The sequence below is a fragment of the Thamnophis elegans genome, chromosome 1 (assembly GCF_009769535.1).
Source record: "Thamnophis elegans isolate rThaEle1 chromosome 1, rThaEle1.pri, whole genome shotgun sequence".
In the NCBI taxonomy this organism is placed as follows: Eukaryota; Metazoa; Chordata; class Lepidosauria; order Squamata; family Colubridae; genus Thamnophis; species Thamnophis elegans.
Window position 1 is genome coordinate 8,119,938 of NC_045541.1, and position 26,212 is coordinate 8,146,149.

The 26,212-nt window shown below is 40.3% G+C and overlaps 2 protein-coding genes across 2 annotated transcripts in view; both read left to right on the top strand.

The window, feature by feature from the left end:
* The window catches only part of TRAK2 (trafficking kinesin protein 2), a 40,032-nt gene extending 24,523 nt beyond the window's left edge, over positions 1-15,509 (top strand). The window contains 13 exon segments of the mRNA XM_032234819.1: positions 362-492; positions 616-690; positions 2,752-2,833; positions 2,836-2,888; positions 4,825-4,849; positions 4,852-4,900; positions 5,589-5,593; positions 7,227-7,321; positions 7,323-7,527; positions 9,337-9,603; positions 11,504-11,603; positions 11,906-12,393; positions 12,396-15,509. Coding sequence (XP_032090710.1) covers positions 362-492; positions 616-690; positions 2,752-2,833; positions 2,836-2,888; positions 4,825-4,849; positions 4,852-4,900; positions 5,589-5,593; positions 7,227-7,321; positions 7,323-7,527; positions 9,337-9,603; positions 11,504-11,603; positions 11,906-12,393; positions 12,396-12,574 — 1,754 coding nt within the window. The 3' untranslated portion in view covers positions 12,575-15,509.
* A 7,254-nt stretch (positions 15,510-22,763) lies between these two features.
* The window catches only part of FLACC1 (flagellum associated containing coiled-coil domains 1), a 39,616-nt gene continuing 36,167 nt past the window's right edge, over positions 22,764-26,212 (top strand). The window contains exons 1-2 of the mRNA XM_032234925.1: positions 22,764-22,867; positions 24,389-24,457. Coding sequence (XP_032090816.1) covers positions 22,764-22,867; positions 24,389-24,457 — 173 coding nt within the window. The remainder of the gene's footprint in view (positions 22,868-24,388; positions 24,458-26,212) is intronic.

The following is a 26,212-nucleotide window of genomic DNA, read 5'->3' on the forward strand; positions in this document are numbered from 1 at the left end:
AAACGTGTAATCATTTTAATTACATTTTTTTCCTATCAAATTCAATTCCTCTAACCTTTTATCTGCCAAACTTTAAATACGGTTATTTATTGTGACTCAATTAGCCTTCAAATTAAATATTAACAAACATTGCTATTAAGCAGTATTAAAACTAGAGTGTTGAACTGGGTTTAAAAATTTGATTAATGGAGAATCCTTGTTGTGGAGGTCTACAATTCAAGCAGGCAGAGTTATTTAGTTTGCATTTTCTTGGATTTTGCTTAAAATAACTATTGTACGAAAGGCTTTAAGGAGTTTGTTTTTAAGAAAGGATGATATGCTTCTTTTTTCTTAACAAAGCATGTATTTTCTGCTGAAATAGAGGAAACAAATGCTGAGATTGCAAGAATGAGGGAAGAATTGATGAGGAAAGATGAAGAGCTGATTAACTACCAGGAGGAAATCTCATCCCTTTTATCTCAGATTGTTGATCTTCAGCATAAGATCAAAGAGGTAGGTGTGCAGAAAGTTCAGAGAAGGGAAATGATGGAAGTCAAACGGTTACCTGTATTAAGAAGTTAATACTTTTAAGAGAGTTCATACAGGATTAAATAACCATATTTTGTATATTCTCAGCATGTAATTGAAAAAGAAGAATTGAAGCTACATCTACAAGCTTCTAAAGATGCCCAGAAACAGCTGACAGCAGAGGTATTGATGCCATCTACTTTCCCATTTTTGATGTAGAGAACAAATATGGAAAAGAATAAATGTAAACATTTTACCTGAGAATATTCATATTTTTTCCTGAATATTGATGGAGAATTTCTAATGCACCGCTTTGATTCGGATGCCATTCACTTTGTTTTGGTTTAACAAGTGAAGAAAAAACAGAAACTTTAAAATAGAATCCACATTAATTTTATTCATTGTTTAAATATTTTCCTACTGCCAGTATATTATGGCCAAAAATTGGAAGGAGAAAGAAGCCATGAAACATATATCAAATGGTTCATGGTGCAATTCTGTATATGTTTGTGTTGAGGCAGAATTCACTGTGTTGGTAATAGCAGACTTCTGCAGAACTGATGTGTTGCTCCTCTGTTGCTGAAGGGCTCAACATGCCTGCTTTCCTCTCTTCCTTGAAAGGCTTTTGGTTGTCCCTGAAGTATCGCCAGAAGACCTTGGGAGGGTCTTAAGGTAGCATCAAGCCTTCAGGAGACTGTGGTTAAACAGGGCCTTATTTTTTTGACCCATGAAATATGGCCTTGGGCTTATTATAGGGGAGAGCTTATTATTTTCTGGGGCAGGCAAGAAGCGAGGCGTGCCTTTTAGCTTTCCAGCTCAGTCGCGTTCCTCGCCATTGTGTCCAGGGAAGCCGCTGGTAAAAAAAAAAAACTTCTCGCGAGTTCTATCAAACTTCTTGAAGTCACGAGAAGGGTTTCTTTCTCTTTTTTTTTAACCAGGGGCTTCCCTGGACACAATGGCGAGGAACGTGAACGCATCCTAGCGTGGAATAGCACTGTTCTCCTTCTGCCCTTTGCCCGCCTATTTCGCCCCCAGGGTTTCCCCCCCCCCCCGTCATCCACCTCTTATCACTTCGCCTCCACTGTCAGGCACCTGGCTGTTCGTCCTTCTCGTCCATCCCCAGCCCTTCCTCATGGGCCTTTGGGAGAGATACTCTTCACTCCGGCCTTTTGGGCTCAAGAGACAGTTAGCCACAGCCAATCGGAGGAAGGGAAGGGAGAAAGAGAGTGGCACGAAGAAAGAGTATCTCTCCAAAGGCTCAATGAGGAAGGGCTGGGGACGGAAGAGAAGGACGAACAGCCGGGTGCCTCACAGCAGAGGCGAAGTGATAAGAGGTGGATGACTGAGGAAGAAACCCTGGGGGCAAAATAGGCGGGCAAAGGGCAGGAAGAGAACAGTGCCATTCCACGCTAGGACCCGCGTTCTCGCTTCTCCCCCCCCCCTCACTAAAGGGCCGTCGAGGAAGGGAAGAAGTCAGGCAGCCATTACATTGCGGGTGGGGTGGGAGGTGGCAGGCCAGCAATGCACTTCGCACCCCATTCCCTCTCATGCAAAAAGAACACCTCCCGCCAAGCCCAATGATAACGGTGGGCCTGGCTGCTTACCTTCCCCGACTTCCCTTTAGTGAGGAGTAGCAGTGGGGGAACAAGCGAGACATGTATCCTAGTGCTACGGGAGACTGACAGCTCCGCTGCGTACCTTGCCCTTTCGTCCTTGTAAAAAAAACCTTGTGAGTTCAACTTGTGAGATTTTTTGTACAAGGGGCTTCATTGGACGAATGGGCAAGGAACGCAGCAGGGCTGAACAGGTAAGAGGCATGCCTCCCTTCTCCCCCCCTGCCACCCCTCGCTAAAGGGGCGGCGGGGAAGGGATCTAGGCAGGCTGCCTTTACCATTGGGGTGAGGTGGGCGGTGTTGGGCTGCGAGGCGCGCCTCTTACCTTTCCAGGTCCGTCATGTTCCTCGCCCTTTTGTCCAGGGAAGCTCCTTGTAAAAAAAACCTCATGAGTTCAACTCGGGAGGTTTTTTTTACAAGGAGCTTCAATGGACGGAAGAGCGAGGAACGAAGTGGAGCTGTCAGTCTGGTAGCGCTTGTAAGTTGAGGACTACCTGTATCAGCAATTGATTAATGTGTGACTTCAGAAAAGTCCCAATGATAATTTCCTTGGATTGCATGTAAATAGCTTCTTCAGAACCTTTTGTTCTCACGGCTGAGTAAATGATTGATCTTTTCTATTCTTTTAAAGCTGCATGAGGTCCAAGAGCGGAATGTGGAATGTTTGGGGATGCTGCAGGAGTCCCAAGAAGAAGTGAAAGCGTTGCGCAGTAAACCAGCCAAGCAGCCCTTCTCTGTCGACCGCAGTTGTGCGGAGCATTTCCTGTGGTAACTAAGCTTTCTGACTGTAGCAGATTTCAGTAGTTAAGCTCTTTCATCCTGCCAATAAAATTTCAAGGGCAAACTGAAACTGATCTTCGGAAGAGAAAGTTGGCACCAGTGATCCTTTCTAAATTTAGCTTCTTTATCTACATCCTATTTTATTCCAAATTGGCTGAGTAACTTGTTTCACTTGGAGAACAAAGAAGACAACATTGAAAACAAGGACGGACATGCTTCTTGTTTAATGCTACTTTCCCTCTTAATTTTATTGTTGTGAATTTGGGAGTAGTGGAAGAAACACTAGCTGTTCGTGCTAGAGTTGCAACTAGGATTTGTGTCTACTACCTCCTTCCGACTTCACTCTCATTAGCAATAGCAGTTAGACTTATATACCGCTTCATAGGGCTTTCAGCCCTCTCTAAGCGGTTTACAGAGTCAGCATATCGCCCCCACAGTCTGGGTCCTCATTTCACCCACCTCGGAAGGATGGAAGGCTGAGTCAACCTTGAGCCGGTGAGATTAGAACCACTGAACTGCAGATAGCAGTCAGCTGAAGTGGCCTGCAGTACTGCACCCTAACCACTGCGTTATAACAGACTCCCGTATAAACTTCTCAAGCAGTTTCTTTTTCTGCTATGTATTAGTTCTGAATACTGAGGGAAAAGGAAGGAACAGATTCCTTGGACAGATCCGTAATTATCTGCTTGTTAAAATATCTATAATATTTGCTTTGTCCTCTTCTTTTAAGAAAAAAAGAATATTGGGAACACACTAAGCTATGAAAGCTATGTTTTATTTGGATATATGGTTTGCCATGACACTAGAACATGTAAATTTTGATATAACTCATAAAAAACTATGCAAATTACATTTCCTCATCCTTATATAAGGCTGTATTAATATTTCTTGTAATTTCTCTTTGTAGTTGTCCGCTTGTAACACCTGCTAATTTCTTTTGGCTTTGAACTATATACTTCAAGCATTTATTGTAAAGAAATATTGCCTGAAATATTTTCTCATACATAAATAGATTAAACAGCAAATTTACTCTTAAGCAGGACAGTCAGAGTAATATCAGTAGCATTGCAGTAGCAAAAGCCCTGCTCCTTTTCTCAGTGTGTGGTGACATTCCACACCTGCCTAGCAGGGATAGGCTTATGTCAAGAATGCCACCCCAATGAACAATCAGTTCTTGTGGTACTCAGAATTCATTCTTTCATTGCTGAAGAAAAAAAATATCAATATGACTGTACTAATTAACTGTAGAAATTAACCAATAGATTGCCAAAGTAGTGCTCCAGACAGGCTGTCAAAATCACTTCTGAATGGTTTTTAATAGAGCTATTGGTTCCTATTGTACTTCACTTTTAATGAGAATACAATAAATGTCCCTTTAGAAAAATGTCTTTGTTCTGAATTATAATTGTCAATTACTTTGGCACCCTTTACATTTTTTTAACGTATTTTCTTGTAACTGATGTTTACAAGGAGTCCCTGTAGCAATTTTAGACATGCACTTAGCACATTAATAGGATAATGGAGGGTGAGGAAACTTTTAGATGTGAATGTGCTGATCTCCTAACTCAGGGGTAGTCCACCTTTTTATACCTACCGCCCACTTTTGTATCTCTGTTAGTAGTAAAATTCTCTACCGCCCACCGGTTCCACAGTGGGGTAGTGATTTATAAAGTAGGGAAGTAACTTTACGTTATAAAATTTATAAAGCAGAGTTACAGCAAACCCCTACCGCCCACCATGAAAGCTGGAACGCCCACTAGTAGGTGGTAGGGACCAGGTTGACTACCACTGTCCTAATCCAAATTAGGTACTTATTTTGTCCCAATTGGAGATTCCTCGAAAGATGTAATGATTGTTGCAACTCTTTAATTATTTGTAAACCAAGCTTAGGAAGCTTATTAATTCCATTCTCTTAAATTTGAAGGAATCTCTGGCAGCAGAAATTGAGGGAACATGCGGAAAGGGATAAGTTTGGATGAGGAATCACTGGGTAAACAAAAGTAAGTGCAGTTCCTGTTTTTTTTCCCCAGTTAACCTCCTTTTGCGGGTTCTTCGGTAGGGCTTCTTCCTTGCTATCAGTATAATATTAATATTAAAGATTGATATAGTGCCATGTGGATAATTTTGTAGTCATATTCAAGTATTTTAAAGCTATTACACAATTTATTAATTACACTCTCTAATGTATAACTTGCTAAATGCAAGCTAAAATGGTTCACCAACAAATGCGCGCTCAACAAAAGCACGCCAACAAAAGCGTGCCGAGGGAAACCGTGAGTTCAAATCGCTGTCAACGAATGAGCGCAGAAGCGTGCCAACAAAAGCGCGCCTTTAACAAACAAGTAATAACAACCTAATAACCCTAAGCCTAAACCTAACCCTAAACTAACCCTTACCTTAACTTAAATCGTGCTTTTGTGGGCGTGGTTTCATTGGCGCACTTTTCTCGTGCGCGCATTTGTCGGGTCACGAGCTAAAATTAAATCCTTGACTAGCACTTCAGGACTTTTATGTTTAATTCATGCTAAACTCTGAAATATTATTTCAGAATATTCTAAGATAAGAACATATACATTCCAGTAATTAGAAGGCTGGTTTTCTTTCATTAGAAAAGCTACCAGCTACATTTTTATTTTCACAACTTTTTCAGTCATATAAGCTAATTGCCCTCCATATGACTCCCATTAGAACATGTAAAGTCATTTTTGGTATCTTTTACTGCATATTAGGAAAACATTTGCATAATTTTCTTAAACTTTCTTGGCACTACGGATATATTACACAATAACTTCTCAGTTCACAGGTTTAACTTTAAAAGATCCAATTGAAGGAGCTCCAACTTAAATCCCTTCCACATAGGACCCATTGTCTCTCTGTGCACAAAGTTTCTATAACTCCCATAATGCAAACAATGGGTGATATAAACCTGCCTATCAAATGAGGTGGGGAAAGGAGAAATACATGCATCACTTTGTAGGCATTGCTCCTGTTCTGCTTTCAAAAGCATGCAGGGTCTTTGGCATCACCCAGTCAGTTACTGGTCCACCTCTTCTGATGTGGGTGTTGTTCAGCACGGGGGAGAGATTTTATCATGCAGAAGAGGTTTGCAAAACCCTTTTGTATCATTGTCCCTTTCTCTTTTTTCCCTCCCAGGGTTCAACAGAACGTATATTGGATACTGTCAACTTGCTAATGATATGCGTGGCCGTTCTGCTTCCTGTCCTGTTTCACTGTCCATTCCAGGATCCAATCGTTCAAGTGTTGTCATGACAGCAAAGCCTTTTCATTCTGGCTTGCAATACGTGGAAGGAAAGGAGTTCAGGCTCTAAGGCCAGTACAGAGGGTGTTTCCAAGGTAAGGAAACAGCAGTGTTTGAGCTACAATTGGCCTGTGTTATATCTTGCACAAACTGCCTTTTTATCTTGGGGAGGGGGGAGGGAGCAGGGGGGGGGTTGACAGCAGTTTTTAAGGTGAATTCTTTATTCAACATATATGTTGAGTACTATCAAGTACAAAGTTGCATATAACCATTTTCCTATCAGTAACTTAATATTACACCTGCCATGGAAACATTTTGGCATCATTCAAGTAGTATAGTAACATCAATTTAGATCAGTGGTAGTCAACCTGGTCCCTACCGCCCACTAGCGGGCGTTCCAGCTTTCATGGTGGGCGGTAGGGGTTTGCTGAACTCTGCTTTATAAATTTTATAAAGTAAAGTTACTTCCCTACTTATAAATCACCATCACTGTGGAACCGGTGGGCGGTTAGAAAATTTTACTACTAACAGATACAAAGTGGGCGGTAGGTATAAAAAGGTTGACTGCCCCTGATTTAGATCATTAGCAAGCAATTAAGAAAAGATAGCTTTACTTCTGTCACCTAGATTTCCTTCATGGAGTTTTCACCCAACTCCCTTCAGACAGGACATTAGGAGACAACTAGGACAGAATGGATCTGAGTACAAATCATTTACAGTTGCTACCAGAGGAGTACATTTATTATTATTGTTGTTGTTGTTGTTGTTCTTATTGCCTCCAGCAATATATAACATAAATGATTCGAATCATCTGTGTTAGTTGCAAAGTTGTGTCTGACACATTGCAGCCCCCAGGACTATGTTCCTCCAGGCCTTCTTGTCCTTCACCATCCTCTGGAGTCCATTTAAGGTCACGCCGACTGCTTCAGTGAACTCCATCCAGCCACCTCCTTCTCTGTTGTCCCCTTCTTCTTCTTTTGCCCTCAATCTTTCCCAGCATTAGGCTCTAAAAAATAGACAATACCAGTTTATGTCCTATTGATGCAATATTTAATTCTGTTTGATAGGGAAACTCCAGAAGCTGAGCCATCCAGGTATCCCTGCAGACGATGATGTAGCCACTGCTTTGCATAAACTTAATCTCCGTTGTCAGAATTACCTGAGGTGAAAAATGGTTTTTCGAAGAAGAATTGAAGCGGGAGATGCGTTCGCTGGCTGACCAAAAGGAAGATCTCGTTGTCTGCAGCACACCAGTAAACAATTCCCTTTCTTTGAATAGCAGTTCAGAACGTTTTGATTTCTCTGGATCTTCTAGCAGCATGTGGTCTCTTCTCCCAGAGAAATTGCAAATCGTCAAACCCCTTGAAGGTAAGGTGATCGTAGTCCTGTTTTCAGTCACAGTTCCCTGTGAGCCTTACTATGGTTGCCTTCCATTGACTACTTTATATCCAATCAATGACCTGGCCTCAGGATCAGTAACCTGATCAAATATCTCTCAGATTACTTCCACATATAATTCGGTGCTGTCCCACAAAGTGGTGTTTGGTTCTGTTTCTTATTATTTTGCATTCAGATTATACATATATTACAGTGGTGGGATTCAAATAATTTACCAACCGGTTCTCTGCCCTAATGACCAGCTGGGTAGGCGGGGCTCGGTGGTCATGTGATCATGTGGGCGAGGGCAAGTCAAGGTCACTCAGGTTGATGGGCGCTTCGCCTTAGTTGCTACAATGGTAATAAGGGTTAACTGGAGAGGCAGTTTCTGTAAGCAGGGCAATAAAGATTAGGCTAGAAACAACACCGAGGTGTTAAGTGAGCCATGGTGGCGCAGTGGTTAGGGTGCAGTACTGCAGGCCACTTCAGCTGACTGCTATCTGCTATCAGCGGTTCAAATCTCACCGGCTCAGGGTTGACTCAGCCTTCCATCCTTCCGAGGTGGGTGAAATGAGGACCCAGATTGTGGGGGCGATATGCTGACTCTGTAAACCGCTTAGAGAGGGCTGAAAGTCCTATGAAGCGGTATATAAGTCTAATTGCTATTGCTAACACCAGAATGTTTCCTTCCTGCCTGCCTTACAGGATTAACCCTGTATAGTGGGAAAAAACCAAAAGATTTCTTCCAACAACCGGTTCTCTGAACTGCTTAGAAAGTTACCAACCGGTTCTCCCGAATAGGTGCGAAATGGCTGAATCCCACCACTGATATATTAGAGGGAAACCACTGAATGCAATTGTATACCTTTTGGTTTCTCTGCCTGATGTACCTCAGCCGTTAAGCCTTTTTACAGATCTCTGTGTCTCACACCCCAACTCTGTTACTGAAAATAATCCCCATCCAAACGAGTTTAGTCCATTATTATTATTTTTTCTTCATATGACCCTGTAATCCCTTAATTCGAGGTAGAATCAGGGTGATTGAATGGATCTGAGCAGGGGTGGGTTTCAAAAAAGTTTGGAACTTCTTCTGTAGGTGTAGCCTGCTTTCCGGGTCCACTGGTGGAACCTCTTCTAACCGGTTCGGTAGATTTGACGAACCGGTTCTACCGAATAGGTGCGAACCGATAGGAACCCACTTCTGGATCTGAGTGTTTACTGGTTGGATGCCCTTCCTGACACCTACAAGGAGTTTGCAGCAGATATTTTCTGTTTGTGTCTTGAGACAGAAACATCTGTTGCTACCTAGGATTGAATTTTCAAACCTTCTCAGTCAGAGACGAATGTCTTCACCACTAGGCTTCTTGTTTAGTCCATTAAAATGTTATCTAAATATTCACTGAAAATAAATGAGTGAAAGTAGTGCCTCTTTTTGTTTGTTTAACCCAAATCATAATGTTCTGCTTCAAAGTAAAACTTCTTGGATTTAAAATCTGAAGGATCCACACGTGAAAAGGTCCTTTATAGATTTGTTACTATTTTACAAAATCCCATCAATTTGCATTCTATGCAGCAGCCTCAAGCTTTCAATTCATACTTCTTTAGTTGGCTGCCAAGTATTTAGATCAGTGTTTCTCAACCTTGGCAACTTGAAGATGTCTGGACTTCAAGTCCCAGAATTCCCCAGGCTGGGGAATTCTGGGACTTGAAGTCCAGACATCTTCAAGTTGCCAAGGTTGAGAAACACTGATTTAGATGAATGCAGTGTTTGAAGGCCCTTTGTGATTTGTGCTTCTCCAGGCTCCCAGACCCTGTTTCATTGGCAACAGCTGGCTCAGCCCAACCTAGGTACTATTCTTGACTCTCGCCCTGGTGTCGTCACAAAAGATTTTGCACCACTGTCTCAGGAGGATGTTTATTACCTTTCTGATCTGGAAGAAGATGAAGAAAGGGATGAAGGCATCACCTTCCAGGTCTCTTCACAGGAGGAAAGTAAACAGGCAGTGCCAAAGTCAGTGCCAGGGATTTTCCTCCCACCTGTTAAATTAGCGGCAGTCCCCCATACAGGTAAGGATTTGTGGCATGACCGTTACAATTTTTGTTGAATGTTCTTAGCACCAACTGTTGTAGATCTGAAGATCGTTTACTTATTCTATTAAGGTGTGTGAACAGACCTGTTAAAGCCGTTTAGTTCTCACAGGAAGCTATACATTCTTGAGAAACGTATGGAATTCTATCCCAGTTGCAAAAGAGAGGCTCTAGAAACATACTCTGAGAGGGGGGGGAGGGAAGGGGGGGAGAATGTGTGTTCAGAAACCTCTTGAATGTGGTACACTGTTCTGTGAAGTGGAGCTGGAAGGATTCCTTCCAAATTAGGCAGATACTATCAATGAACAAACTTACTTGTAGCAACTCTCTTCCATTAATAATAACAAAGCTTATGTTTAATTACAATTGACAATTTGAAAATCTGAATCGTATTTTAGTCACTATTTTATTGAGGAAGGTGATTTTATGTATACTTTCATAGAAAGAAACAGTAAAAGATTAACTTGCATTCAGTCAAGGATAATAACTAATACAGTAAAGTAGATACTGACAAAGACAGTTTTGAGCTGGGGCTCACATAAAAGTAATTTTACAGTGTGACCCTGAGATTGGCTTCTTCCTCTCTTGAATTCTCTCTACAAATACAGCTGTTATTCATCATCATGTTTAATGACCCCATAATCCCTTGCGGGGTGGAGTCTGGGCAGTTGAATGGAGCTGGCCGGATGCCCTTCCTGTCGCCAATGCAGAGTTATATTCAGCAGATAAATTCTCATGGCCAGAGAGAGAAATGTCTGCTTATACCTAGGATCAAACTCACAGCCTCCTGATTGTGAGGCGAGAGCGCCATCTCTTGTCCACCGCCCCACTAATACAGTAGTCATTGATTTATAAATATTTGTTTAGATGACTTATCATTTTTAACACTTGCAACTACTACGGCAGCCCTGTGGTTGTGCGATCAAAGTTCCGACGCTTGGCAATTGTCTCATAGTTATAACTGTTGCAGGGTCCCAGGGTCATGTGATCTCCTTTTGCAATCCTCTGACAAGCAAAGTCAATGGATTCACTTAACAACCACGTTAATGCAGGGATTCACTTAACTGGGGCAACAAAGGTCATAAAATGGGGCAATACTCACTTAACAACTGTCTTGCTTAGTAACATAAAATTTTGGGCTCTATTGTCATAGGCTGAGAACTACCTGTACTTGATTTAATTATAGTTAGAGCTTATCTTGGCATGGTACTTACCTGTCATTAACATTAACAAATAAATTGTTTGAGACGAGGTGGCGCAGTGGTTAAATGCAGTACTGCAGGCTACTTCAGCTGACTGCAGTTCAGCAGTTCGGCTGTTCAAATCTCACCGGCTCAGGGTTGACTCAGCCTTCCATCCTTCCGAGGTGGGTAAAATGAGGACCCGGATTGTTGTTGGGGGCAATATGCTGACTCTGTAAACCGCTTAGAGAGGACTGAAAGCCCTATGAAGCGGTATATAAGTCTAACTGCTATTGCTATTGCTAATTAATCCAGTTCTTGAAATTAATCTGAATAGAATCCTTTAAACACTATTAATTGCAAAAGTAGATTTTGGACCAAAGAAGAGCTGTAGAATGCTTGAACATATTCCACATTTTTAACTATGATTAACAAATGGGGAAGAATATTTCAACTGTTTCCTAGTTGCCATATTCACAGTAGCCCATTCTAAAATAGCAAAATCTGTTTAAAAGTCTTAATTTATCTGTCTTAGGCATTATGTTAGAAAGATGATTTAAAGTAATGTAGATCATGTTTTCTTCCCTCTATTTGCATTGAATTTACTAAATTAATTTTGCATTAATTCAGATTTTCATTAGCCTGCTAGTATGTTTCCCATCTCCTTTTCATCATATATGTTATAATTTGCATTGCAGCTTCCAATCCAGGGAAATGTCTTTCTTCTACAAACTCTACATTTACTTTTACTACCTGTAGAATACTTCACCCATCTGATATAACGCAGGTTACACCCAGGTAAGGAGGTTTACTATTACTCTTAAAAATTGATTATATTTAGGCAATATGGAATTGAGCATCTACTTGATACACTTGATATATTAATTAAATTAGCTGCATTCACATTTCAATTTTTTTAGAAAACAATAAAAATAAAGAAAAAAAGAATATGTACAACGTAATGCAGAACTAAAATTGGCATGGCACCAACGTTCTGACCTTAAATGCAGAATATCTCCTTCCCTCCCTCCCTTGCACTTTCTACAGAAGTTGTTAATAACTGTGTTTAATGTGTTTTATCTTCTTATTTTGTTTTCCAGTACTTTGTATTCTCCCTTGTGCTCCGGAAGTTGTAGCAGTACAGGCAGTGTAATTACCAGCTCTCCACCCATGTTGTATAAGCTTAGTACTGGAGAATTCCTTACAAGCAGAAGAGATTCAACCACCACTTTCAGTAGCACTAGAAGTTTAGCAAAAGTTTTGCAAGAACAAGGCATCTCAGCCACGGTTTACAACACTCCGGTCCAACTTGAAGCCCCCCTGCTTCCTCATCCCAAGATGCCTGCTGTGCCCTCAACCCCTCCAAATTCTCCTTTGCATTCCCCTTGTTCTTCCCCTCAGCCTTTTGAGTCTCGAGCATGTGTGTCTGAAAATTTTTTGGCCTCTCGGCCAGCTGAAACATTATTACATGAGCTGTACGGACAAAAACTCTCGAATCCTGATGCAGGACAGCTGAAGATGAATCTCGTAGAGAGGCTAAAGAAACTGGGGATTGCTAGAGCTGTCAAACAGCCTGAGGCAGGGGTTACAGAAAGAGTCAGAGGGAAAGTAGCTGTCTCCAAAGACAAAGCTCAGGAGTGTATGTTAGTGCAGGCAGCAATTTGATGGGGGGCTTGAGAAGGAACCACAGTCTTCCAGTCTTGATTGGGGCACTTGCAGGCCCAGTTAGCACATCCTCCACAACAATGGAGGTCTTGAAAGAGGATTGAGCTATTTAGCATCAGACACTCTTAGTTGGGGAACCAATGCTTCGAAATGGAAAGATAGTAAAAATGGTTGCATTAAATATAAGGTTGTTTGAATAACAAAGGCATGTGGCTAAATGGGATATGGGAGGGTCAGTATCAGAAATTTTAAAAGTTAAGAAAAGAAGAAAATCGAGGAAATAACATTCAATCGCCTTGAGACAATTGAAAACACATTGTCATGATTAAATAATGCAAACAAATACATTTTCTACCATTTGATATTAAAAGAACAAGCAAATGTCTATGCAACTTTATTTTAGAATATGTTTTATTGGATGTCATCCAAGAGATCTGTATGCATAAATAGACCATCTCAAATTATACACGATTGTAAGGAAGGGCATTCTTCAAATAACAGGTGCAATCTGTTTATAGAGATGAAATCCGATTCATTCTAATGTAGAAAGATCAGGTGAAATATTCTTTTATTAAGCAATCTCACACATTAGGAGAAATCTAGGAGTGTTTTTGCACAAACAAAAAACCTCAGCATTTTAAAAAGTTTTATGTGCTTTGTGGAGGTTCTATATACATTTGGGAGGATATATTTGGCAAGCAAGCATTTATTACCTTATACGTAGCAATATTTGGAAGATGTTTAGCATATTAATGTTGGAATAATCTTGGAGAAAATTCCATACATTTGAAACACAATCAGTAATTAATAAAAATAATCTCTTTAAAGTACATTATAAAAATAACAACTTTCTGATTCTCGGGAAGCTAAGGCACAGCTTTCAGGGAGAAATCTCGCAATATTTACAAAATAATAGGCACAATTGTATTAATGTGAAACAGAATTACAGCTATTCTAGCTGCAGTAGACAAAGAATTTCCATTCATAATTAAGTGTAAGACAGATTCCAAGCTTAAAAGTTTCCGAAGCAATTTTGGGATGGCAGAATTTCGTGTTTCACAAAATGAGCACAGTGGGATAGTTGTGAATGTGAAACAAATGGGAAGGAGAAAAAGCACAAGGGGGCACAGTTTTTTCTTCTATACTTGGATAACGGAAGGAAGGGATTCTTAAAATACACACATCTCACTTACTCAGTTAATTGCTAATCAAAAACACTTGCAAAGAGTGTCATGACTAAACTAAGCTGCTTGATTTATAGTTACGATGAACAAATATAGCCCTCTCGCCATAGATCAAGCAGGAGAGGAATAAGATAAAAGCTGAATGGTTTGAAAATTAAACACCAAAAATGATTATATTATTTACCTGTGGGTTTTATAAGGCTATTCTCCATATTAAAGACATCATAGGGTGCATTCAGAAATACTAACTGGGCTGGAGGTAAACCATCCAGGTAGCTTTATATATCAATGAATCAAAAGTAAGGGCTTTCCCCCCCCTTGAATAGGCATTCTAGGTGAAGATTTAGAAGGATTCCTTTAAACAAATGTTTTCAACGTTGCAAACAGCCATGCAAAGTAGCTTATCAATTCAGTCTCAGTATCAATCATTGTGCTTGGCACCATTGGTTGCAGCTAATAAATTGTAAATGGTGCTTGTAAATAGTAAAAAATGTATTTATTTAAGCTTCTATATACGGGTTAATTCTATTTAAATTATAAGTATATTTTAATTTTTTTTTAAGCTTGTAAAATGCAATTCCTTTGTGATGTTTAAAAACTTGCTTTCCTTGGCAAGACAAATAAAAGGGAATATTTAAGTAAGGTTCCAAAGCAGCCTGCCATACTTTTATATAAACCGAGAAAAACCTGGGTAATGAAACAGAAGCATTCGAGATAATCCGCAGTAACTACAGGGAACCAAGCACAATATTTCAACTACTGTGGATTTGATGCATGTTTTATATACTATGTAAATTCTTTTTAGATCATAGTAATTTCGAATGGCCATTCCTAATTGGATTCATATCTTTGTCTTTTTAAATTATTTCTGTTGGAATGGTTCAAAAGAAAGATTTAATAAGGTTTTCTTCTGTCGCTGATAACAAGAAAGACCTTGTAAATCAGACTCCTTTCTTTTGAACCATATCCTATAAGTCTTGTAAAACTATTCAGTAAATATAGGTTTATTTGAAAAGGTTTTTTCCCCCCCAGTTTTTCCAAATATGAATTATCTAAGATGTCATATTCTGATTTTTTTTTTACTTGGCCTGGCTTACATTTTTTATCTTCGGTATTAATAATGAGCGTGTAACCGGTAGCAGAAAAATCAAAATTTACTTCCCTCCAAAGTTAAAATGCTAATTACATAGCATGCCTACAGACCCTCCTCTCAAAAGAATTAGCTGAGAGCTAGAGGAGCAGTATTTTTGTGCCAAAGCTCTTTTTAAAAAATGGCCTTGGAAATAGAAAACAGATAAAGAAATAACAATCAGAACAGTTACCAGAAATACATTACGATGAACTATCCCAGATAGCTGCTGTTATAATGAATGACCCATCTTGCAGGATTGATAAAGCTAACAATAACAACCCTATAAAATCCTTAGAAGAATTATCATGATCACTTTCATATGTACTTTGATACCATATTTGAGTGCCAATTTTTCATAAAGAAATAGATGCGCATGTGATTTAAAACCATATTGTTAAATATTTCATTATTATCTGAACTCTTTATATGTTTCATAACAATATGTATGCTTCAGTCTGCTTGAATGAAAAGAATGCTTTTTAAAAAAAACAAATGTATCTATTTTAATATGCAAATGTAGATGTCATTTTTTTTCTGCAGGCAAAACCTGAAATGAATTTCATTTGAGATATTATGTCAACTGTAATTCAACATACAATAAAGGATATTTCTTTTTGGCTTTCCCCTTAGAATATGCATTTCTGAAGTTATAATCTGTGACAGGTTGTTTTTGCATATTATAGTCAAATTGAAGCTGGATAATAAAACCCATCTTTTTGCACATTCGGTGGTATGGTGTTTTCTTGTATGCATAAGTTATTTTTATTTATTTTAAAAGTGCATGTCTCTGGAACTAATGGCAAAAAAGAATTAGGAAGAGGTAACGATTCCCCTCGCTCATATGTGCTAGTCATTCCTGACTCTAGGGGGCGGTGCTCATCTCCGTTTCAAAGCCAAAGAGCCAGCGCTGTCCAAAGACAACTCCATGGTCATGTGGCCAACATAACTAAACACCAAAAGCGCATGGAACGCTGCTACCTTTTCACCAAAGGTGGTTCCTATTTTTCTACTTGCTTTTTTTACATGCTTTCGAACTGCTAGGTTGGCAGAAGCTGGGACAAATAACAGGAGCTCACCCCATTACGCTGCACTAGGGATTCGAACTGCCGACCTGATCGACAAGCTCAGCGTCTTAGCCACTGAACCACCGCGTCCCAATAAAAAAGAATTGCCAATATTTAAATAAATTTAAACTAATATAGCAAGTAAAAATATTTTGAGAGTTTTTAATAGTCTAGACCAGTGATGGTGAACCTATGACACGCGTGTCAGTGCTGACACGCGTAGCCATTTCGGGTGACACGCACATGCTCCCCAAACTTGTTTCAGCGGCAGCTCTCAGCCTGGGCGGCAGTGTCACACAGGCTGTGGAAGGAGGAGGAGGAGGAGGAGGAGGAGGAGGGAACCAACCAAAGAGAGGCTTTTACCGGGTCTGCGCCCCACAGCCAGGACCGTCCTGGCGCCTCAAGCCGCGTTCTTCCTGCAAAGCCCTTCGGGCAACCCGAGAGTTCCGCTTGACGCCAGAAGGGCTTGCAGGAAGAAACGAGGCTTGAGGCGCCAGGACGGTCCTGGCTGTGGGGCGCAGACTCGGTAAAAGCCTCTCTTGGGTTGGTTCCCTCCTCCTCCTCCTCCTCCTCCTTCCACAGCCTGCGTGACGCTGCCGCCCAGGCTGAGAGCTGCCGCTGCCGCTGCCGCACAACTGAGGGAGGGAGAGGGAAAGCAGAGGTAGCCTCAAATTCCACCGTTGGGACAGGGGAAAGGGCTTGTCCCTCAAGAGTGGGGGGGGATAGAGGTGGGAAGAAGGGGCCCGGCCTGTCCCCAGCGCCCCCCACAGACGGATTACGGATCGAACGCTTCTCTCTCTGCAGCCTTTTTCTGCAAGTCCCAGCTACTCAGCGGGGCGTCATCATTTCCGGGGGGTTGCAGTTTTCCAGCTCAGATATCAGGATCCGCCGGGATTAAGTGGGAGAAAACGCCGCTGGCCGAGCGGAACAAACACATCCAAAGGTTAATCTTATTTACGAAAACACAACTTCCAAAAGTCGATCGTGGCCTCCGTCAAGAAGCTCTTCCCCCACCCCCCACCCATTCTGGGGTCTTGGTGTCCCTCGGCTAAGATCCACCCCGGAAAGCAGAACGGGGGCAGCCCTCCTGTAATTCTGGCTGGGTTAAAGAGCAGGGATGGAGGAGCCATATCACACCTTCATTCAAAGGGTGGGGAGGGGGAGGCCCGATAAAGTCCCTCCCTTGGGGTGTCTGAAGTCCCAGCTGAAGCAGCCGAAGGAAAAAGGATAAGCATCCCTCGCTGCCCAATGGCGCTTGGGGTAACCCCGCTGGGCAGAGCCAGTCGAGGCTCATCCTGCAAATGAGGGTTTCCTTTGGGGAGGGCCAGGTGGTTTCAAGCACCCCAAACAGCCAATCTCTCTCTCTCCGTCCCCCTTCCTTTGCTCCTGGGGCTGCGGAACTTTCCATGGGCTCAACAGTAATTGAGTAAAATTCTAAGCCACTGCAGTAGCTGCTTTTTGGTTTTATTTTTTTTTAATATTTATCAGTCTCTCTTTAGTTGAAGAGTTGAAGTCCACAAGGCTTAAAGCTGTCAGGTTTGAAGACCCCTGGGGTTTTTTTTCCTAAAGGGTTAGGGGTGCAAGGTTCTTGTAACTTGACAGCTTTAAGACTTGCACGCTTCAATGCCAGAGTTCTGAGCCAACATTTTGGTTGCTAAGCAGGACCGTTGGTAAGTGATACTGATAATAATATCAAGGGCAACATACGAAATCGACTGATGAACAAAGAAGTTACTAAGCAGCTATGTTAAATAATTTGTTTTGGTTTATTAAATACAATTATATTGCAATTATATATTTTTGTAGTTTTAAACTATAAATTGCGCAAAATTATGTTTTTGTCGAAGTGACACACAACGCGAGTTATGCTCGGTTTTTTGCCGATTTTTGACACACCACGCCAAAAAGGTTGCCCATCACTGGTCTAGACTATCTTGATCGTAACAGATTAACAATAATTAAAAGCAAGACTATTCAATTTGAAACAAGCACTTTCTTGAAGTGACAGATTTATGTACTGTATAGTGACTACAATATTAATTCTTAGTTGATAGACTATTCCACATAGTGGCGATAATGACTGAAGAATTAGACTTTATGGGTGACTGTTCTGACCCCCCCCCCTCCGTACGGTGAGTCATGCCGACACAAAATTACTGCTAGCCAATTTATTCACAGTAATTACCATACAAACAAGACTTTGGCAGCAACCCAGACTTCTACAGATAAATACACACAAGAGCTTCTCCAGCTTTAGTATAACGGTTGTGTCCTGCAAAAGGTCGCCTCCCAAAGTCTCTTCTTATATACTCTCTTAGGAGGAGCCTAATCACAACCACCTGGCCCCAATTATCTTCTATATCTCCTTAGTTGCTGCTGGCACTTATCTGCCCGTCTTTGCCTAGCGTCTGGAACCAACTCCCTTAGCTCCTCCCCACTGCTCCAGGGCCTGACGTCTTCACCACTGCTCCAGGGCGTGACATCAGGGACAAACTCCCTTTGGCTTTCACCGCTGCTCCATGCCTCAGGTGCCTCCTGGTGGCCAACCAGCCTCTCTGGACCCTGCTCGGAGTCTGAACCCTGTCCCGGGTCCTCCACATCTTCCAGAGCCGACTCATAGGGTCCCTCGCTATCGGAGTCTGTTTGCAGCTCCAACGGCTCCTGCTGGGCCACAACAGGTGGCCATCAAACTTCACGGAATTGGAGAATACAGAATAAGAACCATATAGATGTTCAGAGATACAGTGGCAGCAATTGCATTTAGCATTCAAATAAAATAGGTGGAACCTGCTGAAAAGCTGCTACATTTGGTTCCAGTTGCAATTTCTGGATATTTGGGTGGCCTGCTCTATATAGAACACAGTACAGTTTACAATCAGGAGATAATTAAATGCATGAATGAATTTAGAAAGATTTATTTTTGGCAGAAAGTAGTGCGGGATGATCAGTCCAAACTGGAAACATTCTTTTAACCCAATCCAACTTGCAAAACTAATAGGGAATATTTTGAATGAAATTATTTGCATTCTAAAAGATTTTGTTAAGATAAACATGATGTTTTAGCAATCTCGCACAATTACCTTTCTATTGCAACCTAATGTAATCACACAGAGAAGGAAGTATCCTTTGCAGACTTCACTTAATCCTCCTTTTTGGACATTAAATAGGATTGAGGGGAGGCGAGACTGTGCCATGTAGAATGCTATTAGCTATCAGCAGTTGTCCTGCACCACCACCACATTCTACCTTCCAGCAGTGAATGGAATCCATTTTCCGTACTTGGCTGCCAACGATTGCCGTTCCCTCAAGAAGCATAGCATAATGGTCTGCTCAGAAATTCTGGAGGAATCAACAGCGTTCCATTTTCCTCATCTATCAAATAGAAGTCATTGGGAAAAATTGAATAAGCAAACTGGTAATTTTCATATGCTTTGGACTACTGTGCAAAAACCAACCATCTGAGTGTATAATAGAAAGTAGAAACTCAAGATATTAGGAGGCGGCACTATGTTGTCTACACACAGTGAGTGTGTCCGTGTGTATTCACTATACTTTGCTCAGATAGAAGTTATTCAGTATCTTCTTTATGCCGTATACATGATGACAGCTTCTTCTGACCCCCCCCCCTCTTTCACACACCAAGCACGTTGACACAAAGATACTTCAAGGGTTTATTAACACAGAGACTAGACCTTGGCAGCAATGCAGCACAGTATTTAAATTTGGCACTAAATTTAATACTGCGCAACATGACATTCAGTACAAGTTATATAGGTTTTGAGGATATCACATGACAAATCTCTTTCAGAGTTTCAAAAGCCAGAAATGATGCGTGACTTAGTAAGAAGGCTTCCCCTTATTTTTTAATTCGTTGCTTCCTCTGATTGATGGTTCAGGAAATCCAGTATCAGAGCACAGCCTTTAGTTTGGAATAATGTAAGAACAAGCGTGACTCAATTACTTTATGTACTGTACCTTTAAAAATAGAATGGAAGGCGGCAGACAGACCCGTTTCCATGGTGAAGAAGAGCTTAAATTCCCCTAAGAAGATGCTGAAGTCACCGGTTTTAAATGTTCCATATTAGCCAACCACTAAAGGGGGCATCGCAGATGATCTCAGTCTAAATGCCGGTAAACCTCCCTCTTGAACCTGAAATGGTGATAGGCAAAGATCCGTCTGTTTCTATTGTACGACCAACTGCAGTTTGAAGCTTGTTCCTATTACTTAAATCATTTTATAATGCAACAAAAGTAACAGAGTGATTTCCAAAACCTTTTTTTTTCCAGTTGGAATCTGCCAGGTTCTCTGTTCTCTAAATTGTTTAAAATTAAAAATGTTCTGTTTTTTGTTAAAGTGTCAGGCTGGGGTTGAGAATGTAGACATTTTGTACAACTGCACCAGTGGTGGGATTCAAATAATTTAACAACCGGTTCTCTGCCCTGATGACCAACTGGGTAGGCGTGGCTCAGTGGTCATGTGACCATGTGGCATGGCCACCCAATGTCGCTCAGGTCGATGGGCGCTTCGCCTTAACTGTTACAATGTAATAAGGGCTAACCGGAGAGGCAGTTTCTGTAAGCAGGGCAATAAAGATGAGGCTAGAAACAACACCAGAATGTTTCCTTCCTGCCTTCCTTACAGGATTAGCCCTGTAAAGTGGAAAAAAACAAAATTAGATTTCTTCCAACAACCGGTTCTCCCAACTGCTTAGAAAGTTAACAACCGGTTCTCCCGAATAGGTGTGAACTGGCTGAATCCCACCACTGAACTGCACATAATATTTCTGTGCCCATAGCCTCATAAACTTTCCAGACACTGAAATGGTGAATTCAGGTCAGCAAAGGTGTAGATTTATAATATACCTATAATTAAAATAATTGGTTTCCGCACCGAATCTCCCATGTCTACCTAAGCTTGCTTGGGTTTCTAAAGTCTCGCCATATTTTAAACTTTTTCTTATTTAAAACTAATGAACTATGTTGTTTATTATTGTAAGCCACCTCGGGAGAGGATAAATCTTTTCTAAAAGTTTGATATAAAATATTTGTGAAAGGAATTCAATAAAAATTATATATATATTTAAAAAAAACATCATATATAAAAGATAAACATAATATAACGATTAAAGAAAATAAAGTGACATGAGAAAGTAAGAAAAATATGAGACAAAAAGATATATAAAAAACAATTCCCAAGCTGAAGTTACAAGCAAGTAGATCCTCACACCTCCCTCTTTAAAATTACATCATGTTTACTTTTTCCCATACTCGACTCTTTTTAATCAGCAAATCATAAATCACCCTAAATTACGTTTCAGTAAAGATCCATAGAAGGTTTCCAGTCTTAATAAAAGTACTTGTTGTCTTCTCTGGATCAAACAGGTCAGTTTGCTATTTCTGAAAATTTCATCATCTTCACAATCCATTCCTCCATTATCATAGTTCAGTATTTTCTATCTTTGTTCGTATAATAGCAATAGCACTTAGACTTATATACCGCTTCATCGTGCCCTTTCTAAGCAGTTTACAGAATCAGCATATTGCCCCAACAATCAGACTCCACATTTTACCGACCTCAGAAAGATGGAAGACTGAGTCAACTTGAGCCGGTGAGAATTGAACCATCAAACTGCCAAACTGCTGGCAGTCAGCAGAAGTAGTTTGCAGCACTGCATTCTAACCACCATGGCTCATAATTATCTTGCGACAATCACCATATATAAAACCAACCTTTTCAGAGGTGTTTTTTTTAATTGGCTATCCATAAGTCCCAATAGAAAAAGTTCTGCTTTCAGCAATTAAAAAAATGTTGCTGCTGGAAATCTTTTCATGATGACTTCCCAAATATAATCTCCATAGAGTTCAATCAGTCTATGCCGTAAAGGAAGATGAGTTGGAATTTAGTTCAAATTTCAAATTCAATGGGGCAAAAGAAAAGAGAAAATACTACTTTTAACTATTTGTTTATCTAGTTGACTTCACATACTACAGTGCTTTAACATACTTTTCAACATGTTTGATATTAGACCCCAAACCCATCATACGTGGCCGTCTAAAATCAGGGAAATATTTAGATGTACATGTGGACAGGATAAGTCTTTAAATTGTGAAGATATATTTTGTCTTCCGTCTTGCAGGTTCTTTCTTTTTTTATTATATATATTTTTAATTTTACAATGTGAAGTACCCATGGTTCGCCCATGAGGCCAATGTTGAGAAAAGACACGGACACGGGCTTTCTCGGGATGAGGCGACCCAGATTGGGGTCTGGTAGCCCCTTTTATTGAGATAGGACAAAGGCAGGAGGAGCAATCAGCATTTAAGACAGCCTGTCAAACTACAATTGCTAATCTACTGCTCAGGGAAGTTCTGTCTATATATGGTCAAATCCTGGGTGTCGTTGGGTAAGGCACATCTAGAGTGAACTATCAGGATGTTATGTTATGAACTATCAGGATGTTATGGAGTTTGTTTTTTCCTGTGTGGTTCAGCATGGCTGCGCATGCCCTGTTATGCACTGGGCCATGGGTGACCGCCACACAAGGAGTTATATGACAACATTACAACTCCTCCTTCTTTACATATTGTAGAAAGTGTATCAGCTGGTTACAAAAGGCTTTTGTGCATCTCTTCCACTGTCATCAAATATAATTCATATTAATTCAAATATAATTCATATTAATTCAAATATCTTAACTCAAATATTTACTATATTAACATCATCATACCTCAACTTTTATTTGACTATAGTTATTTAAACATCCTTCATCCTTAAATATACCAAGATTCAATAAATAGCCACATACTGGCATTTCATTTACTTATTGTAAAATCCTCCATTAACATTAAATCCTCATATCCTGTTTTAAGTCTTGCAGGTTTCTTGACATACAACTTTCAAGATCAGAAGATTATGTCCGAAGCTCCCTTGTTATATTGCCCTTGTTGGGATCCTTGGAAAGCAAGGGGTAAAAGGCTTGTAAAAACTAAAGCAGGCTCACTGAATCAGAAGTCTAAGTAAGTAAGAATACAGGGATGGAATTGTATACCTGTAAAGGTCAATAAACTCTCAGTTGCTGAACTATCAATGAACATTTGAACCAGCCACACAATCTCCATAAGTGTTTTTGTTAACGTTTGAGAGTGTTATGGGAGGGCTCCATGCCATATTTTAGTTGGAGAAATCCAAAACAACCCAAAATCCAATCAGAGAATAGACCTTACGCTTAAGAGTACATAAGGACATCTCTTCAATCATTCATTAAGGAGTAACTAAATACTGGGGGATGAAATAATATACAATTGATAGGAAGGTCTGTGAGAAGGAAAAAGCACTTCATCCATAGAGTATATAAAAAATTGGATTTTATGTAACCTGAGAAAATACTGTTGCATAAGATCCTGACAGAAATACACACATAACAGAACCACTAAAAAGCTGTTAAGAGAGTTATCAATAGTACATTGCCATAAAAAACATAAATTGCCCTCATGATTCATAAAAACACCAAGGAACCCTCTCCCCTGCTAAACTTTAAGCAAGATAAATGGCAAGGAACTCACTGAGTTCCTTTTGATTTATAAGGAGCCTGGAAAACATATTGATTCCTGACATAAACTGTTTGTAGAATATATGTAACTGTCAAATTAATTGTTTCTGTAATTCAGATATAATATTGGAATGCAAGTATATTACTCGGGTATAATAGGAATATATATTATTATTCGAAAGCAATTTGAAAACATATGGAATACTACTTAAAAATCATTGGCATTCAGAAAATCACCATCAGTCAATTGCAAAAAGCATCTATACATGGAACAGTTTATTTCCTGCGACAATAGCTTTAACGGCATCAAACATCAATATCTGCCTATCCCACGTCCTTGGGGAAGACTTAATCGGTAGAGAAAAATATCAAATCCAGTCTAAACATTTAGTTGGCTGTATGAGCAGAGGTGGGTTCCTACCAGTTCGCACCTATTCGGTAGAATCGGTTCATCAAATCTACCAAACCGGTTAGAAGACATACACATACATACACACACACACACACACACACACACACACACACGTATATAATATTGTGCTGTGTATGATAGCTATTTTTCCCCCAATCTGTTTTGCTGAACTTTTCATTCTATCTAATGCCCCATATACTAATGCATATACTGTAGCTCTGCCTACATTGCTTATTTCAACTACAATTTAATCTAAAGAAAGCTTCAAATGCAGAGTCAGATACACAACCTATTACTATACTCACTGCTATAGGTTCCCAGGCCCTTGTAGAAATATCATAAGATTTGCAAAATTCTAATGAAAGATTGTAACATTGCTGTGTGCCAGAGAGGACAAATTATAATTTAGAAATGGGTGTTATCAATATTTATATTCTAATGCTGAGAAACACTACGTAGTCCTATTCAGGTCAAGAACACTCAGAAATACTGGTGAGACTTAAAGACCAATTGCATTTTAGACGTGACACTTGAAGAATTATTAATCCTTCTAAACAATGTTTTTTTCCACATTAGAAAAACAACAACAGGAGGGATCCTTAAAGACCAGTCCAAAGTCCAGTTAAATCCTTCAACTACTTCTAGGTAGGTTTCTTCTGCTTGGAGATCAAATGCAAAAGCAAGGGATGTACATGATAGAAAACCTTATCTATATGCTGGGAATTTTAAATTGTTTTTGATCAGTATTCTTCAGAGCACATGATCAAACACTATATTATAACTTCCATTCCTTGACAAATCTGTGTTAGTCCAAAATGGATGTGATGCCACAGTCAATGTGAAGTCCATTATATATAAACATGCATGTGCATGGGAGCAGATCAAAGATGGGTTCCTACCAGTTCGCACCTATTCGGTAGAACCGGTTCATCAAATCTACCGAACCGGTTAGAAGAGGTTCCACCAGTGGACCCGGAAAGCAGGCCACACCTACAGAAGAGGCTCCAAACTTTTTTGAAACCCACCACTGGTCCTTAGATATGATTATTCTACACAATCATGCTCATATTTATAAAACTCAGTGCCTCTGTGAAAGGTAAGGATGACTACTGCGTTTGTGGTGCAATCAGAACATTGCGTGTGTTGAAGTTGTTTTAACGCAAACCAAAGATGCCTTTTAAAAAGCAAGTTACATCCTATTCTTATGCATGCCAGTGCTGTGTGTGAGGTAATTTAAGGTGGTTCTGACAAGTGTCGTCGGCATCTTCATATCCGGTCACATGGGCGGCAAGCCACTCCCACAAAGGAGGCCACACCCACAGAGTAGGTTCGAACAATTTTTGAAACCCACCACTGGAGCAGATGACCAATTGCTGAAAAGTATATAATCATTTACAAAATTGCCTATTACGCTGCTCATTCCAAGCACCAATTCCAGTATAGAATCTCAGGGTAATTTACTGCATACTTATTCCAGTATACTGTTTTTACTATGTCCACCCAATGATATGTACATGAATATCCTGGATTATAGCGCAGAATATTTTAATTTTTGACATATCGCGGTGATACTATTGCTCTTAAATATTTGTAATACTTTATGAGACTTTCCCCCATTTTACTAAGATCTCAAACTATATTAATTGATGCCAGGCCTATTTGTTCCCTATTCAGGATGCATTTTTAAATTTGCTTGTCTGTAGTGTCCTGATTTGGAGGCCAGTTGGAGCAACAAATTTAATAGTAAAAGCAACAAAGTAAGAACAGTGTCTTTCAACATGCGCTTAATTGTTTCTGTAGAAGTGGTTGTGGATGAATATTTCTTTTTCTGGCACATTCAGGGAATTTTAGAAAGGGTCGGGACACCATAATCTTTCTATAGTTTTTTTTCATGCTATTTCATTCTTTTATCTTTTTCTCCATAAAAAGTCTGTAAAGGAAAGAAGAGTAAAATATCAGCACAATATGGGTAGTATCTATTATGCCAAGGGTATCAAACTCAAGGCCTGTGGGCGGATCCAGCCCACAGGATGCTTAAATCTGGCCCACGGGGCCAGTCTGAAAATAGCAACGGACCAGCTAACGGTGCCTCTGGCAGCCAAAATGGGGCATGAGGGGGCTGTGTGCCCCATTTTGGCCGGCAAGGTGCTACAAGAAGCCGTCCAGGCTTAAAATGGCGTGTGGTCCCCCTGCACATTCTCCCCCCCCCCCATTTTGGCTGGCAGGGTACTGCAGGAAGCGTCCATCCCGTCCGTCCCATCTCCCCACCTTCCCGCTGACCCGTGCAGGAGAACCACAATGCTCATCCCTCGAAGAAATCCAGTTTGACACCCCTGTGTTATACTTAATTACTATGTATTTAATTCTTTTAATTTCTTTGAAGGAAGTTTCCCCGATTCC